General features: G+C 40.5%; 2 protein-coding genes across 4 annotated transcripts in view; both read left to right on the top strand.

Moving 5' to 3' along the window:
* LOC116693279 (natural resistance-associated macrophage protein 2) overlaps nt 1-18,717 on the top strand; it is a 44,961-nt gene that overhangs the window by 20,030 nt on the left and 6,214 nt on the right. Inside the window, exons 14-17 of one of the 3 annotated variants that reach the window (XR_004332881.1) lie at nt 395-468; nt 566-719; nt 2,175-2,771; nt 11,204-11,205. Coding sequence is in view for 2 of the 3 variants with exons in the window: in XM_032522158.1 (XP_032378049.1) it covers nt 395-468; nt 566-719; nt 2,175-2,282 (336 nt within the window). In the remaining variant the exon portion in view is untranslated. Of the gene's footprint in view, nt 1-394; nt 469-565; nt 720-2,174; nt 3,223-11,203; nt 11,206-18,717 lie in introns of those variants that run through there. The other 2 variants (XM_032522158.1, XM_032522159.1) reach the window with 2 other exon arrangements.
* Nucleotides 6,403-17,090, top strand: ctdsp2 (CTD (carboxy-terminal domain, RNA polymerase II, polypeptide A) small phosphatase 2). Its single transcript, XM_032522185.1, has 7 exons — nt 6,403-7,088; nt 9,406-9,569; nt 10,818-10,919; nt 11,288-11,344; nt 11,931-12,023; nt 13,656-13,841; nt 15,318-17,090. The coding sequence occupies exons 1-7, from the start codon at nt 7,028-7,030 to the stop codon at nt 15,441-15,443; spliced, it is 789 nt and encodes a 262-aa protein (XP_032378076.1). The 5' UTR covers nt 6,403-7,027; the 3' UTR covers nt 15,444-17,090.

Genomic DNA, 18,717 nt, shown 5'->3' with positions numbered 1-18,717 from the left:
ACTTAAATGACGATTATAACCTCTTCTGAAGAGTCCATCATGCTTTTTTAATCCTCCGTGTCCTCCTTGGCTACTAGCAACTGCATGGGGGAGGGGTGGGTTAGGTGCACGATGTAGTCTTGTATCATGTGGAAAATTGAGCGAATATAATTACCACTTCTGAAGAGTCCATCATGGTTTTTTAGTCCTCCGTGTCCTCCTTGGCTACTAGCAACTTCATGGAGGAGAGGTGGGGGTGGTGAGCCATCACAGAAGAGACAGATACTACACAATTTAGCATTTAGGAAAAATATCTGTTTAAAATACCTGTTTATTGCTGACTACTCATGAAATGCTATACATTTTAGTATTATAATGTGTTTATGTACATATACTGTACATTCTTCTCTCCCAGTTGCCATTTGCCCTGATTCCCATCCTCACTTTCACCAGTTTGCCATCTCTCATGAATGAGTTTGCCAACGGATTGTAAGTTAATCTACGACATAAAGCATAAAGACACAAAGACCAATGATGATATATATATATATTTCCTGAAAACACACTCTTTCTTTTTTTCCTGCAGAGTGTTCAAGATCGGAGGGGGCCTGGTGATCTTGATCGTGTGTGCCATAAACATGTACTTTGTCGTGGTCTATGTGACGGAGCTCAACAGTGTGTGGCTGTATGTGCTGGCAGCGTTCCTCTACGTAGCATACCTGTCATTTGTGGGATATTTGGTATGTAACATTGTAACATTAATATCCAGCTTGTTCCACTGTTTTCCAGCTACTTAATCTCCAGCTATGAGGCAGCATAGTCAATAATGTCAGAAGGTAGAACCAGAGAACACTACCTGGTCAATGCTCATTCACAAGATCTTATCTTGTGAATGAGCATTGTTGTTGTTGTATCATCGTATAACTTCTAATATTATAATTCCTTTTGGTTTATTATTTTATACTTTAACCCTTGTATGGTATTTGGGTCAAATTGACCCATTTCAAATTTTTACAAGAAGAAAAATGGTACAAGCTACATGTTGTCTACCTGAGAATCAACGGCCTTTCCTTATTTTCTGTGATAAACATGTATTCCTGACTTAATTCTGAAAATTATTCTGGATATGACCATGTTTCCATAGTGGATTTTTAACATGAATTATAACCTTATGACAAAAAACCAATCCCACTTCCATTCTTAATTGTGTTCTAATAGAGACTGACTGCATTTCCTAAACATATATATAAAGACAATATTTGTTAATAGATTATGAAGTAAAATTTGATTTCAGAATTGTTTTTAAAACCCTAAATAAGTCAGGGATCAATTTGATCAATTTGAGGGTCCCGAAAGTGAAGACAATAAAAGGGTTAAATGTCCTATTGCAGCCTGTGTGTGCATGCTGAACTACTTCTTTTGTAACTTTAATTCTGTAAATACACTTATAAATGAAAAGAAATCACACAGCAGCATAGCTCACCATTTGAACACTGCATCTCATATAGGGGAAAAAATTGACATATCTCTCTATATTGCAGTAACAGTTCGATTTCTTTTATAAAGTTGAGCCAATGTTCAATATTCACTGTATATCAGATAAAATATGTCATGCATTATTATAACATGAGACACCATCACACTGCTCTATATTCTTATGTCAGGATGAGAACCGGGATATGAATTGCCAGCAATAAGTGTTTTTCTTTTAATTTCATTTCATTTTATATATTTATTATACAGGAAAGTTAGAAAAAGTAACATTACATTACAGTATAAAAAACGGGCCTGACTCAGTTTAAAAACTGGTTTTCAGCAGGTTCCTGTTCTGCAGAAACATAAAACATGGGTACTGCACGTCAAGACAGACATTAATGCAAGACATCGATGTAGAAAAATACATTTTGACAACTGAAAACAATACAGTTACATAAGGACAAAGACATTTATACAAGACATCTATATAATAATCACGGAGCATTAAACACTCGCAAAACACCAATTCCAATGAATAAATATCAGTAAATGTTGGATCAGCCTCAGTTCAATAGTAGCATCTACAAATTCCACTGAAAATAGGTCATTTCTGTAAAGATTAATTGCTCAGCCTTAATCTTATAGTCTACTGAATGTGTGTCCTTTGTCAGATCAGTGGACTGATTGTGTGTGTGTGTGTGTGTGTGCGTGCTCTGCAGGTGTGGGTGTGCCTGATAGCTCTGGGGGTTTCCTGGCTGGATCCGACCTCCAGCAGAGGGAACGACACCTCCATCCTGATGGAGCAGCAGCCAGAGTCGGACTCCTGAACCAAACAAGGACATGTGTTCCTAAGGTGGAGCTGTGAGAAAACCCACTGACCTTTTCTCTTCCAGCACATTTAGTCTTCTTAAAGTGCCCATATTTTGCTCATTTTCAGGTTTCTAACTATATTTTGAGGTTGTACCAGAATAGGTTTCCATGGTTTCATTTTCCAAAAACACCGTCATTTTGTTCTGCACATTGCTGCAGATCCTCTTTTCACCCTGTGTGTCCAGGTCTCTGTTTCAGCTCCAGAGTGAGACATCTCACTTGTTTTAGCTTCAGGCAGTGGTGAACCAGGAGGTGAACTGGCACCTCTCCAGCTACTAAGGTTGGGGAACAGGTGAAACACATTAGACAAGGGCAGGAAAACAAACAGACAGGAAGTAAGACAAGACAAGACTACCAAAATAAAACAGGAAACAGAAACACACCATAACAGAATAATGGGGAAGAAAACAGTTTCAGTACCTTCAAGCAGTATGTACAAATAAAATGTTATAATTAATCAAATTGAGGCGACCTGGTTGAACGAGCGGCCCATGTACAGAGAGTCTTTACCGCAGCGCCCGCGGGTTTGATTCCGACCTGCAGCCATTTGTTGAATGTCACCCCCCCCTCCCCTCGCATGTCTTCAGCTGTCTTCCCCTATCAACTAAAGGCCTAAAACGCACACATACACAAAAATGAAGGCGACCTGGACTTGAAAACTAATCAAAAAACAACAGCTTCCTAGTTCCACTTTTAGTTTGGAAGTGCGTAACGACTCCCAACAGCCTGCAAGAGAAGCAGGCAGGCAAATCAAATATTTGAGACTTTTGTAAAGTAAAATTGAGACTTTTTAATGCCTTGTGAGAACCTTTTTTAAATTTTTTGGAAATTGAATTCAAAGCTTTTTAAGACTTGATGCAGTCTGTCTTTTGGCCACAAGGAGGCAGTGCAGGCCCCCAAAGCCCCTCCTCAGCTACAGTAACTGTCTGAACAGCATAACACAACACATTAAATGACACAGTTTGTTACATCACGCTTTATGTGTTGTTCAGGCTGCACAGTTCTCTTAAGACCTCCATGGGCTGCACAGGAACAGCATTATTGTACCAAATCCAATGAGTTGAGTTATTCCTGTACATTCAGATGTGTTTGGCGGGCCTGTGGTGGTGGTGTGTCTGAAGAGTTGCATCTATTGTGTAACAGAAAGCAAACACTGCTGCTTTCGAATTCCAGTCCTGAAGTGCTTCAGCGTTTGCAGGCCGAGGAGAGGCGGACGGACAGGTTTTTCTTTGCATTGTGGCGGGGAAGTTTTTTTTTTTTTTTTCCGGTCATGGAGGCAGAGTTATGTAAGAGGGGAGAGTCTTCCCACCGCCCCTCTCTGTTTTTGTTTTTCTCAATGAGCCAATGTCTCCCTGCCGAGGCCTCACAGCCTGTCCAGTAGGCCCCTTTCCTGGAAACATAGCCTAGCAGAGGCCACTCAGGGGCAGGCCTGCAAGGTGGGAGGGGAGGGGAGGGGAGTGGAGGGAGAGGGAGGGTGGGCTCTTCCAGCAAATCACATGATGGTAGACCCTACAGTCCCAGCCCTACATGAGGCTCAAATGCTGCAAGCACATTTCAACAGCCAGTTTATCATCAACGTGATTGGATGTGGCTAATGCATGGCAGAGTGCATGAGGCTGTAAGTAGAGGCTGTTGATTCCCATGTGGGAAGTGTAGAAATAGAACCACAACGCCTGGTTGTGTGTGTGTGTGTGTGTGTGTGTGAGGTTAATGTGATTTTTATCTTTTGCCTTTAATGTCAACATCTCCACAGATTTGAGCTATTCAGTATAATTTGATGGACAGAATATATCTGAATATTTTCTCATTTGTCCCCCGTGGTATATTTTCAATTGATTTAGATAAATATGATCTAAGCTATTTAAACAGTGTTGTATCGTCATGTAACCGATTTAAGTCGCTGATTTATTTTTGTAAAAAAGATACCCAGGATGCATTTGTTATAGCAGAAAGCCCCATGTTGTTTTATTACAGCGACTTCAACTGCGAAACTGACTGATTTATTGTGTTGCAATTATACAAAATTGTAAACAAACCGTCCCACTGAACAAACACAATAAACCACAACAATGAAATACAGTTATTTATGTCTGGATTATTTCAAGATAATCACATTTGCATCTCTTTTTGTTGCACCCTGTGATCATAAAACATTTCCATTTCTGTTTGAAATGTGCCACACATGATTTATTTCTCCTTCCACCATGCTGTTTTTCTCATTTTTGGTTGTGTTGACGCATGGAAGATGCATGCTACCTGATGTCTGAGTGTCCACTGCAGCACCTTTAACCCTCAGCTCAGGGCCTTTTGCTCTTCTTCCCAGAGGAATGCAACATTTCCAGAGACCAGGCAAAGATAATGAATTTCAAGTTGATTTAGTTAACAGTGGCATCAGCCTTAAACCGCATGACATTTTCCAGCTGTGCAGTCCATACTTATTTTGTATATTTATTTTTTTTACACAGATCTGTCAGTGCTGCCCTAAAATGTCCGACACCAGGAATGCTAACAGCAGAGCCGTTCTTGTTTATGTCTTGCATTGTGGCCGCTGTGGGCACCGGCTGAGCTCGCAGTGTGACGGGCCCATGTGTTCGCAATGGGCACAGGGACTATTCCAACAGTGTGGTTATTCCTTTATTACAAGTTCTCTTTATCTGTTTTATCCAGCTTCACAGATGTATGCAGCTTGTCTTCATATATGTGTTTTTAATGTAAAAAATAGCACAGATTTGCTGTTGCTCAACTCCACATAACAGTCGCTCCCCCCCCCCCCCCCCCCCCCCCCCCCCCCCCCGTTGCATTACAGCAGAGGGACCACTGTGATTACCGAGAGGTTTCTGAGGATGAGGAGGCGCTGCAGAAAATATAAATGTCTGGGGACCAGTGGGTCCAAACCCACTTCTATTTATTTGAACAAAGTTAAAAAATAAAAAAAAGTACGTCAAATTTAGTTTTACTGTCAGCACAGTGAAAAATGAGTTTAAAATACTTAGAATTTGTCTGCAGCTGACTGCAACTTATTTTAATTAAAAACAATAGAAACAGCAACTGTTGGTGCATTTTCTTCTAATGAATGACTGGATTTTGACCTAAATAATTACAAAATCAACAAAGTAAGCATCATGTGATGTTGGGGATGAGTCTCATGGTAAATAACTGCAGTAGAGGCTGCTGAGATTGGAACTTGTGGTTCCCAGAGAAGAGTCCCCCAGCAGTTTTTAGCTAAGTTTCATTTTATTATTGTGTCAGTAACGGGAAGTAGAGAGAAAACGAAAGGAGCCTGGGTCAGTTAGCATGTAGTTCTGCATGGACATGGACAAATACACCAACACAACTCTTCTGTTGGGGGGGATAGTCAGTGCAGATTTAGGGGGTCCAGCAAATTATTCAAAACACATGGAAACATCTGCCAGCTGTTACATGCATCATATGCACACTATGTTTAGTGTTTTTACCAAATATATCTATTTAAAAGCCTGTTATTTAATAAGCCTCAACACTGTTTTTGGTCCCCCTATTAAGCAGGGGGTTGTGATATCGCGATATTACGCGTTAAAACTGCGATTTGTATGCTTGTTTACGAACATGTATGTAATGTGAAACGTAAATGTGCAATTTCCAGACAATAGCCTAATCCAAAAATTAAACATTACAGGCAACGATTAACGTTAAGTAGTCTACAGGTCTTGTTTTAGATGGTTATTCTGGCCACCATTAATTAATAATATCTCCCTAAAACATTTATTAAAGTTGAATAACAGTCAAAAAATGCAATTTGTAGAAAATAACATATAGGCTACACAAATAATGAAAACAAAGGTAGCCTACTTGCCTCAAAACTAATAATTTAACATAATTAATACATACTACGCTGCCTGTTTTCATCTATATGTTGACGTCGTTGCGAAATGAACATGACTTTAAATTATTTACAAATGTGATCTCATTTTTCGAGCAGCGCTGGAATGTGTTCGGTGCGGCGCGAGCAGGACGAGAGGAATGCATTGGCCACGCCCCCCCCCCCGTCCAGGGCGTCCAATCAGGGCGCGGACACGGTTTCAAGGCACCCGCGGAGTCCCAACCGTAGAAAAACAAAGCCCCGGACAACAACAAAACTCATATTTTACATCTAACTGCACACGAGAATCCGTTTTATTGTATCGGGACCGACGGAAGAAGTCGACTCTCGGTGTTTTTCGTCGCTATTTAAGGCCTTCCGGGCGGTGTTGTTTATCTGTAGTAAGGGGGGGCTTGAAACCGCCCTCCCTTGCCCCATTTCCTCGGTTGTTTTCCTTCTCTCGCCTGGATTCTCCATGTTGTTGGTGCAAGAGTGAAGACTTCGCAGCGACGGGTAGAGGGGGGCTGCTCGGCGATATTCCCCGTAATAGTAGTAGTAAACCCGAGACGACGGAGCTGGCAGAGTCTCAAATAGCCTCCAAAAAACATATCCAAGTGCCTTGCTCCCTCCCCGGGCGGCGGACCTCCGAAAGAAGAAGAAGAAGAAGAAGAAGAAGAAGCGGCGGGGAAATAAAGAGGACCCAGGAACAAGATAAATCCTTCTCCCATCGAGGATTGTTCCTGAGGCGGATGTCAAGTTACCTCGGTGAATAATTGAGTCGGTTTGCCAATAGAACCCAATGAGGGATGCCCATCAGTGCTCGGGGACAGGATTTGAGGATTTTGAGGGCTCCGTGATTGTCAGATGGAAAGTTCTGTTATCACCCAAGTGCAGAAAGAAGACGTTCAAGTGTCCCCGAAAACAGGTGAGACCGCCCGCGCTGCGTGCACTTTGAATTATTATTCCATCTGCTTCATGTGGTGCGATATTATTAGCGTGTTTTCTGAATAATGGTCGGTGTGTGAAGACCGCCTGGAGTCGCCCATTTGACAGTTGAGCGCTGCGGACGCTGCTTGAGCGCGGCATTGCCCCTTTTTAATTTTACACTCATCAAGAAAATATAATATTAAGATCGTTAAGCACTATAAAATACATAGCCATCGAGTCTAAAATAATCACAATGTGCTTATTTACTAATTCTATTAAGCTGTTTTTCCCTCACCTGCAGATCTTAAAGGGCTAGAATAAAAAATATGATCCATCGAGCTGGGTTATTATGTGTTTACCACAGCTAAGTTGCCCCTATACTGTTGGATCTATAAGGTCCCAGCCTCCATTATGTACTGGGTTTGCCATCCACAGCTTAGCTATTGTTGATCCTGTTTGGATCTCTTTTTGTGTGTAAATCTCTGTCGCCTCCGAACATGTGGTGTTGTGATCATGGATTATGGTTGAGATCTTCTTCTGCTGCTAGTGATAATAGCCAGTTCTCTTATAAAAAACAAAAAAAAACCAAGCTGCTGTGTATTTTTATGTCGATCAGGTTCCAGCTTGTCTGGCACCATCCCATATCCTACTACTACCAGGTACAGCATGAGGAGCTTGTCTGTCACCACAGGCTGCATTATAGTACAGTGAGACCCAGCTGCTGGGTTCATTTAAACTATGATGTGGTGTTGTGTTCATATTTAGGTGTAGGGGGGTGGGAGTTAGGTGTGTGTGTGTGGGGGGGGGGGGTCACAGATCAGTGCGCGGCAGTAGCATTAAAGACTGCTGCACTGTTCCTGTTTGTATTTTACTAGACAAGCACTCACAGTTTTCTGTGTTAAATCATAATCCCGATGGTGTAAAGGGTGAGGGGAGGGGGGGGGGGGGGTCTGGAATGGCTGCTGATTAACGTGCGACTTTATAGAAATACATACCAGGTCCCGCGGTGTTGACAGCGGAATGCACAAACACACCCCTCTGCACACGCCCATTGTAGCGCCGTTTCAAAGATTTCGTTGTTTGCACGCTTTCCTCCGGCTAGAAACAGGCTTCTCTCATTGATTCTGCCTCACTACTTGGTGGCTGATGTCGTGCATATTGCATGATTGCAGGTACTGCTTTAGAAAAGCATTCACCCTGTATTTTTTTTTCTTCACATTTTTTTAAATTAATTAACTGAGTGTATTAAAATCCTAATAGAAGGATTAATCTGCTGTTATCTGTCCACCCTTTTACATGCGTTAGATTTTAACTGTTATGTCATACATACATGGCCAGCACTGCCTTCCTGTGGGAAATCAATAGGTCTGCTTAACACTGATTGGCTGTCAGGATTCACATTAATCATGTGGATTATATTGAAGGCATATCTTGATATGTTCAGGGGGTAAATGGTGTGCAGGACTAATAAAGGACATTTGAGGCATTACCAAATCAAGCTCCTTTGTCTCTTAAACATGATGTTGTGTAACATGGCCATTGGTGGGTCTGCATTATGTCTTCACAGCAGCGAGTGTCCGCATGGAAACTGTAGATTAGTAGAAAGAAATCTCTCTCCCTCTCCACTTTTGACTGTTTATCACCAGTTCTTCTTCTTCTTCTAGAGACTGAGTGTGTTTACTATCATGGCTCTGTAAAGATGGCTTTACGTTTGCAAGTCCCCACATGATGAAACACACTAGAGGGGACTTGCAAGAATGTTTTTCTCTCTTTCTTTCTCTACAAGCCTTGTATGGGGCTGGGGCACTCATGGATTATGCTAACTGATCAAAGACCTGGACCGAGCGCTGAGGTGTGACTGCAGGTCTGGCTCGCTGACTGGCCGTCTGTCGGTCCTCGCTGGCTTCAGGCAGCCCCGAAAGGTCTCGGAGTTTAAAATGGTTGGAATGTTTTCTGTCTGTGTTTTCTGTTGAAGGTAGTGCTGAAAAGTGTGGGTTTTCCCGCCCTCTGTGATTATATAACACGTACCAGCCATTTCCAGCAGAGGCAGGCGCATTGAAAACACATCTCATGTGTCCATCCCTGTAGGATGGCACAGGACGGATGGTGCCTTTACAAGTCGCTCGTGACTAATTTCACAGAATTTATGTGATTGATTTTAATAATACCATCCCCATCTGTTTGTGCATGGAAAAACAAACAAGGTTACGGATTTCTGACGCGTGATTCAAGGTCCCACTTAACATTTCCGTGTTGACAACATGCAGTTTTACTTGGTTTCCTCATGAAAGTCTCTCTTTCTCTGCGCTGAACAGGCCAGGTGAGCCGCTCTGCCCTGAAACAGCCTCGGAGTTGTAACATCTTCAAAGCGCTCTTCTGTTGCCTCCAAGCTCAGGATGGCCCCAAACCACCACCACCACCACCAACACCTTCCCAGCAGGCCTTGCTGGAGTCGCAGGAAAATGGGACAGTTGTCAAGGTAACATTATTTTTATTCCAGCGATGTTTCACACCACTGAAAATGCAATTTTTTGAAATCCCTCAGTTCAGTCCTGCCTTTATTCTTGTTTATTTAAGATTTCACTTCCTTGTCACACCCACACACACACACACACACACACACACACTGCTCGCCATAAAAGAGGAGGTGCTTGAATAGTTTGGGCATCTGTAGCAATAAACTTAACATGTGTTGTAAAAATGTGCTTAGTATTGTCTTCAAGTGTATTTTTCTTTTTTTTTACAACTGCGCGCTAAAACCACCGCTGCACCTGCTCTTAACATGTTGAAAGCTAACCGCAACTGTCTGCGGATATGGAATCACTTTGATGTTCACACTTGATCCTCCAAGGAAGATAAGAACGACAGAGCGACTACCAATCCTTTAGGCAGGCGGCGAGCAGAGAGTCGGGCATTGTGTGCCCAGGAACTGCTGAGGTGGATACAAAAATAAAGCTTTGAGCGCCTGCTGCACACACTGCCAGCCTGATTACAGCTTCAGGACCATGGAAGAGGCATCTAAATGAGATGCCATGTTGGTCCACATTGAGGAGCGTCCTCCAGCATCAGAAGCAAACAGGAAGCAGCATCTGTAGGCGCTGGTTAAATGAAACCCAATTTAACGCTGGCACTGAAGGGGTTATGTTGCATTGCATTGTTGAGTTGTAAAAAATTGCTGTTGCTCGGGTATAGTATGTGTTCTCAATCTTAACTTTCCTTCCTCAGCGGATTTTCTTTTTATGTTATGTAATACATTAATGATTCATTTCAGATGGACTGTGGTCATAAAGGGCCTTGAAAGAAACACAATTAAATAAATAAATCAATAAGAAAAAATCAATAAAAAATGCAAACTAAACTGGACATGTGAAAATGCGATTATATCAAGTTAATGTGTTCTCCCTGCCCGTAGAGGTGCTTTTGGAAGATCTAATGAATGACATAAATATGCTAATCCTGAAGTTATCCAACATAGAAGCTGTTACAGTAAATAATGAGGCTCACTCGTTCTTCCCCACACATACATGCAGTTCTCAAACTGAGTCTTATCTAATTTCCCAGAGGTAACATTAAACAGCCAAGGTCTGTTTTTCACATTAATCACTCTACCATCAGGACTAATCATGCTGCTGAGGTATCAACACAGCACAAGGCAAGTTATAGACAGGTAGGTGTGTGTGGGACGGTGCAATTAAAATTAATTAAAATTCTTTGTGTGTCTCCTCAGCAATGTGAACCTAGCCTCCTGCCTGAGGTGGAGGCCCAGGACCAGGGGAAGATATGTGTGGTCATAGACCTGGATGAGACCCTGGTGCACAGCTCATTCAAGGTACCAAAGCAAAGAAATCATTCACTTGACCTCCACATAAGTGGATTTTTCTTCATGTCAATGCCTCATTTTTATAAGTTTAGTATTGTGCAGTTTGAGTGAAAGCATCTCATATATACTTGTAGCAGTAGTGTATTGGTCTGGTTCTGCTGGGATTCTTTATTAACCTGTATTAGAGTACCTGCACTGAAACCATCTCACGTGCTTGAGGAACATCAAGTGAATGCCATGCTGTTTGTGGAGGCTCTTCACTGTGATTTATGGCAGCCGTGTGGAGTGTTGAGTCGTTATGTAATGCCATGTGAATGCACACAGCGCAGCCATGTGAATGAGCATGCCAACCATCTCCTTCTGTGTTCTCCCTTCAGCCTATAAGTAACGCAGACTTCATCGTGCCTGTGGAGATAGAGGGGACCACACACCAGGTAAACTAGTGTGTGTGTGTGTGTGTGTGTGTAGGGAACTGTGCTTGTGTAAGTACAGTATGTTGATGTGTTTGCAGTGGTTGCTGAGCTGAAAAGGGATGGGTCTTGGAACTGATCAGCCAGGTTTTGTTTTGACGGGCACAAGGAGCCCTCTGCTGGCCAGATGTTGAACAGGAAACATCAGCATGAAAATGAGTCATTTCAGCCCAGATCATTTAAAATGCCACGTATAAGTGATACAGTACACATTACTGCCTCTGTGAAAAATACTTGCACACTGTGTTGGACCACTTGTTCAGCTTCTCACTAGTGGACATGTGGAAATGTAATTAACTCAGAAATGTGATTCCTGGGACCCCATGTGCTGGCAAGCGGTCGTCTTTGGGCCTCTGCCTGGTTCAAGTAATCCAGGATAGGCTGGTTAACACCGGCACGGCCTGTTCTTGATTACTTGTTTCAGGAACTGGCCATTAGCAGCCAACGGACCGGAAACAATAAGTTGATGATACAAATGTAAAGGCAATCAAATGAGATTGAAATAGAGCTGTTGGTGGGACAGCTTACTGATGGTCTGTCTGTGTTACAGGTGTATGTACTGAAGAGGCCCTACGTGGATGAGTTCCTGCAGAGAATGGGAGAATTGTTTGAATGTGTGCTGTTTACAGCCAGTCTTGCCAAGGTAATTTACATCAGATGCTGAAACTCAGCCTAAAAAAAGACATTTGTTTGTTTAATGTCATGTCTGATCTTTCGGAGGTTGTTCTGCTTTCTCTCGCCCGTTTAGTTCTCCTTTTCACTGGCATAGGAGCTGCTTAACTCGCTGTTAGCCACTTTAGTAGACACCCCGCTCACGCTTAAAGCTATAGTTTTTTTCTGCGTTCATCTGGAGCCGGTTGCTTCATCTCTTTTGGAGTTCTAACTTATAACCTCATTGATTGTTAGTGGAGATTCATGCTTAAATACATTAAAATACGTTGCACCACACTTGTTACTAAATAATTACACATACAAAAATCTAGATGGGAATGCTGCGTTGTGGGTAGGGGTGGGAATCACCAGACATCGTGACATAAGTATCATTGTGATGCTTATGTCACAATACAATATTATTGCGATTTAAACATATTGCGTCATTCTGTGATATATTGCAATTTTTTACCTATTTTCCCAAAAGGAAACTTTCTCAACATCTGTTTCATCTAAAAAGATACATTTCTCTGTTTGTTCATATTGCTGCAAAATGGGATTGTTAAGCAGACAAACTGACCCTCACATATATAATAATAGATGGATACGTGGCGTCTGTGTATCAATACAGTATTGCCATGGAAAATATTGCAATACTGTGCTGTATCCATTCCCCCCTCCCCCTCCACCCCCCTATGTACTACAATAGTGTATCTTGTATCTTCAACTGAACCATCTGACAGAGCTAATGCTATCTTGCTAACATATGGCCCGCAGATTGTAGATGAAGAGGCGATATTATATGGTCAACATATTTGAAACTCTTTATTAATAATAACCCCTTGAGATGTAGCATCTTGTTTTTGGAGGGGGTCCTTAAAGGCAAGAAAATACATTCACAGTTAGACAAGACAGTTAACAAAACAACTTGAGGGGACCTAAAAAAAACAACCTACACACATACTGATAGACAAACCACCCATATCCTCCCCATTCCATCCATTCCATATTAGATAATAAACAGTTAAGGTCATTAATATAGACCGTTGATAAAAGAATACAAGATAAATAGTAAAAGTATCTAGTATGAGGGAAACAGTTGCAGTTTGTATGCAAATAATTAAGAAGAGACATATCTGACATGGCACTTGATAAAATGCTTTTTCAATAATGATGTATACCTCTGACTATCAAACGTTATGCCAATAACGCCACACTAAATGACTAAATAGGGCCTGTGAAGTAAGCATCATAATATATCTCCCACTCATTCTATAATGCATGATACGTCTAACTCTGAAACACATTTATCCTGCAAATTAACCAAGGCAGTTGCTACAGACTGTGATGCTACAGTGACTTCCTGTAGTTTTTATTGGTGCATTGCAGTTTAGGAAACCACAAGTCAAACCTCTTAGTATTTACGAAGAACTTAAAGATCATTCACACAACACAAACGTAGGAATTGGTTTTTAAATAGCTGGTGCAACGTCATCCAGATGAGTACATTTGGATGTGTGATGCTATTTCTTAGCTATTTGCTGTAAGAATAACACCTTTGAGTTGAAAGTGCTTCATTAGTCCAACCTGCTTTTCCCTCCCCTCCTCCCCCGGGCTCCATCAGTATGCAGACCCAGTGACGGACCTGCTGGATCAGTGTGGTGTTTTCCGGACCCGGCTGTTCCGGGAGTCTTGTGTTTTCCACCAGGGCTGCTATGTCAAAGATTTAAGCCGCCTCGGCAGAGACCTCCACAAGACCCTCATCCTGGATAACTCCCCTGCCTCCTACATCTTCCACCCTAATAATGCTGTGAGTTTTCATCTCCTTCTGTCAGAAAAATCTCATAGCTTTGACAATATGACATAAATCATATTGGTATCCATCATTCAAAAGATGGGGCGCATGCTCTTAGACCTCTGTCTCTTCAAGCTTATAGAGGCCTGGAAAACTTCAGGCACAAAAGTTAGTTTGAAAAAAAAAAAACGATAGGGACAAAGATTTTCTTCAGACTCAAGTTTGATGAGAAGGAGGTCTGGCAATGTGAGATTAGCTCTTACAAAATCATAGATGACATAAAATATAAACATCACTCAACACATTACGTTTCAACCCAACATTAAACACAATGAACAAATTACTCAAGTTTTTCTCTAAAATGATATAGTCCTCGATGTTTTGAGGTATTTAATGTTCAAAGTGTATTTCTAATTTCATCCTGATCAGGGCTGCAGCTAATGATTATTTTAATCATTTATAAATGTTTGGATTCATTTCTCTATATATCGTAATTGTGAAAACTACCATTTATACACCAAATGTCTTGTAAAACTATGTATCAGCTATCATAATAGTTGCTGATTGTTTCAGTTCCAAATTCTGATTTATAGAAATTTACACTGCACATACAAAACACATTAGAATCAGAATTACATATTTAGGTCAAGTTTAAATTGCACACCTGTTTTATATAGTCCTTAGTGGTCCCCGAATACTGTATCTGAAGTCTCCTTTATATAGACCTTAGTGGTCCCCCAATACTGTATCTGAAGTCTCTTTTATATAGACCTTAGTGTTCCCTAATACTGTATCTGAAGTCTCTTTTATATAGACCTTAGTGGTCCCTAATACTGTATCTGAAGTCTCTTTTATATAGACCTTAGTGGTCTCCTAATACTGTATCTGAAGTCTCTTTTATATAGACCTTAGTGGTCCCTAATACTTTATCTGAAGTCTCTTTTACATAGACCTTACTGGTCTCCTAATACTGTATCAGAACTCCAGCCACTAGAGCCAGTCCCATAATGAGCTTTCCTTAGTATGTGCCATTTCTGAGTCTGTAGCTTTTGAGGAGGAGAGAGGGGGGGCAAGGTTCAAGGCTGGGGGTGTGGACTTCCATTTTGCTCGTTTGAAAGCCATGATGTCTCTCTCTCATGGGTGGGTCAAATTCTCTGGGCGGGCCAAGCAAAGAAAGGGGAGGTAACCTTCCTCTTATGACCTCATAAGGGGCAAGATTCCAGATCGGCCCATCTGAGCTTTCATTTTCTCCAAGGCAGAGCAGGATACCCAGGGCTCGGTTTACATCTATCACCATTTCTAGCCACTGGGGGGCCATAGGCAGGCTGGGGGAACTCATGTTAATGTTGAAAAACCTCATAAAGTGAGATTTTCATGCCATGGGACCTTTAAACACTGCTTAAGTGTATTTGCTCAACTGGCAAGTTCAGTTTATATGTGATTAATTTCTTTCAAAGCCAAAGTTTGTGAGTGACGGTCTGTTTTCTTCAGGTTCCAGTGGTGTCATGGTTCGACGACGTGGACGACGCTGAGCTGCTCAACCTTCTGCCTGTGTTTGAGGAACTCAGTCAAGCAGACAATGTTTACACCCAGCTGGACCAGCTCCGTGGACACTAAGCTCTCAGTGGACCCACTCAGCTCTTGTTAGGAGCTTAAAACTTTATCAACAACAACAGAACCTTATAGCGACAATAGATACTAGAGTTCTCCTAGTCGCTGCACAAAATCCTCAGTTTAGAAAATTGTATTAGCGTGGGGTTAAGGAAATTCCAAGCGTGGAAAACACAATGTGTTAGGCACAGCTGAAAATATAGATTGCAATCGGAGGCCTTTTCCTCAGAACCTCAGTGCTGACATTATTGACAACCACTATTTGAAAGACCAGGAAACAACAACCAAAGCAATCCCATCACCATCACTCCAGTTAGAAATATTAAAGTGGTTCTTTTGCCAAAGCAGAAGCCTGCCTGCCCTGACTTGACTTTTGGACATTTTGTTTTTTAATTATTATAATTATTCTTGTGCCTTTTTAAGGAACAAAAAAAAAAAAACAGCTCTTTTTTTAAATTCCCACAAGATTTTATACATTCATTGATTTCTTTTTATAGGTTGTTTTATAAGGAAATCTATTTTTAAAAGGTGAAAATGGTTCCTCTATGCAATCCAGTTTCTTAATTACATGGACAGTAGTTTCTAAGTAGCCAGTCAATAATTGTATTCTGCAAATGTAAACATTACTGTAGCCTTATTTACCTTTCAATGGGCAGCAAAACAGTGTACTTTATGTATTTGTACAATATACATAATTTCTACAAACCATGCAAATATACATCATTAGTGATCAGATTGATATAAGTTACGTAAATAGGGGGAAATCTAAAAGCAGACACACTGGAATATGTTGGCACATAGGACGACCAGAAATGCCACCACAGTTTTCCTTCAAGGTTAATAATAGTCCATTTGTTACTGTGTGTTTCTTTTATTACGATGTGACAAACAACTTGCACTTGTTTTATATTGACAGTGCTGAAAGTCAAAACTGTGCCTTGGAAATTCGGACAGAGAATGGTGTTCTGCCTGAAAAGAGATTTGTAGGCCTACACACTCTGATGTGTCATGCTGAGCGTGAGAAAACACTGTCAAGAGCGAGTGTAATGCCATGTGGCTGTGGTACTTGCAGTGCAACACTTGAAAATATCAAATCTGATTATTTTTTTTAAGCATGTGTGAGTGTTTTTTCTATATTTATTGGCCAAACATCTGTATTGTCCAGTACTTCTAAATGCTTAACATTTTGTATTGTAATCCATTTGCCTACTTTGAGGCTGGCCTTGTGTTAAACTGTCTTATCTGTGCCTAAATAACACATTCTGCTGTTCAAGTTCATAGATATTGCAAAAAAACATAAGCCGTTAAATCAAATAAACAAATAGATGCAAATCTAAGATTCAATCATGCAAGAAAACATATTCTTTTTCAGTTTCCAATCAAGTACAACATATATTTGTGGGGTTATGGTTCCTAGGTTATATGGTTTTTCTATGTCTGTCTGATGGAATTGTTTGCCTGCATGTTATATAGTAAAATATGACAATGAAATTGAACCAGTTGTGATGACCAAAAGTATTTGTTTAGACAGTCACAATTTGCCTTTGTGTATCCGAATAAATCCAACACTCATTCTGTCTACCCTATCTGACCAAAACTCTAATAGACAAGGTGCTACCAGTCTTTATTTTGAAATAAAAATTGGTAATATTATACGACCTTTGTGTATGCTTTTCCTCCTCTGTGACACATCTCTGTATTAGTGTGGTTTGCTCTTTGTCCTCTTATACAACAATTAAGTAACTTTTCAAATCTTTGTATTTTATACATTTTATATTTTTAACACGTACAGTGGTGGAATTTACTCAAGCACTGTACTTAAGTTGAGTACTTCCAAAAGGTTACTTTAAGTTATTAAATATACTTTTGTACTTCACTACATTTATCTGACAGCTATAGTAACTTTTCAGATTAAGATTTTTTATTAAAAACAAAAAAAAGCAGGACATGATGTTTTGCTTGTGGGGCCTTTACATATAATGGAGTATATGTATATATTATTTATTTATGTGTATTTAAATTATTATTGCTTCTTTTACCCCAGAGAAATATCAGAATACAACAGGAACCGTAACAGAATAGTGAAGAATATAACACTGGGGTGAATATAACACCAGTCTATTGAATAACCGACACTAATTTAACATACTTTTTATTTTTCATAACCAATATAAATCTAGACATAGAGATGCGTTTATATCAAATGTATTATTTCAATTAAAATATTCGAAACATGTTGCAACGTGTTTGTAATGACTGATGTTCATGTTTTCGTAGCGTTAATCGAACATTTGGTCGAAACTTCAAACGGCTCAAAACAACAACAACGACCAAATCGCTGTTTAGCTGGTGACAGTTTGGAATGGGGCGGCCATTTTAGGTGTATGAGGGGAAGGGAGGGGGAGGGAGGGGAAGGGGGGGGGGGGGGGTGTAAGGCCTTCACAATCCTAGTATTAGAAATATCCATAACGAACCGGGACCAGTACTTTAATGGGTGACACTCACACCAATTTTATTTTTGGGTTATAGTGCACCGTAAATGCACGTCCCAGATGAGAGAATACAGATTCCAACAAGTCCAACTGCGCATGTTAATAACCACCAAAGGAAATCACAACACAGTGAGAGGCTTAATAAAAAAGGAGAAAAAAAAAAGTTGTCATGCAGTTATTTATTTTTTTTAATTATTATTATTCACAATCAAAAAGGCACATATTCATTAGACTACAGATAACAACAAACTAAAAACAACCGCTCGACAAGCAAAACAAAAGGAAATCATATGACAGAGTGAAATAAAAAAGAAGAAGTGGTCAGTCGGGAGTCAGCAATCCTACATAATTTTATGATATATTCATACAGATGTAGCTAGGGCTTTTCGAATTTTACAGCATTTTATATTTTTGTATAGCATCATTTCGTTAAATATGCCGCAAATATAGGAGTAGTTTAAAAATAAACTCATTCAAAATAGCCTTAAAGGTTTCTCTGTAAAGAGTAGCTAACGACAAATTTGGCTCAACGTTCAGTAATTATGAAATAAACAACTTGTTTGTTTATGAGGAGTACAATTTTCGGGGCGTCTCCATGGTGACATCACCAGCTGGCCACTGTGAGCGACACGTACTGTTTTATTAAAGAAAGTAAAGCAGGAAGAAGAAAGGCTGCCAACAGTTAGTTAGCTAACTAGTAGCAGAGGTAAACGCTATAATTGTTTCTGGTATATTGGGCCAATGCCCTCGTGTCTTATTAATGCTAGCTGTAACGTTGTTGTCGTTAT

This window comes from Etheostoma spectabile, chromosome 7, assembly GCF_008692095.1.
Source record: "Etheostoma spectabile isolate EspeVRDwgs_2016 chromosome 7, UIUC_Espe_1.0, whole genome shotgun sequence".
Classification (NCBI taxonomy): Eukaryota; Metazoa; Chordata; class Actinopteri; order Perciformes; family Percidae; genus Etheostoma; species Etheostoma spectabile.
This window is presented reverse-complemented; position numbering and strand designations above follow the sequence as displayed.

Excerpts from the sequence above, each read along its gene's own strand:
- ctdsp2 (XM_032522185.1), top strand. The coding sequence starts at position 7,028 with ATGGAAAGTTCTGTTATCACCCAAGTGCAGAAAGAAGACGTTCAAGTG. Across the intron at positions 9,570-10,817 it reads AAAATGGGACAGTTGTCAAG|CAATGTGAACCTAGCCTCCT; the intron begins GTAACATTATTT and ends GTGTCTCCTCAG. Across the intron at positions 11,345-11,930 it reads TAGAGGGGACCACACACCAG|GTGTATGTACTGAAGAGGCC; the intron begins GTAAACTAGTGT and ends TCTGTGTTACAG.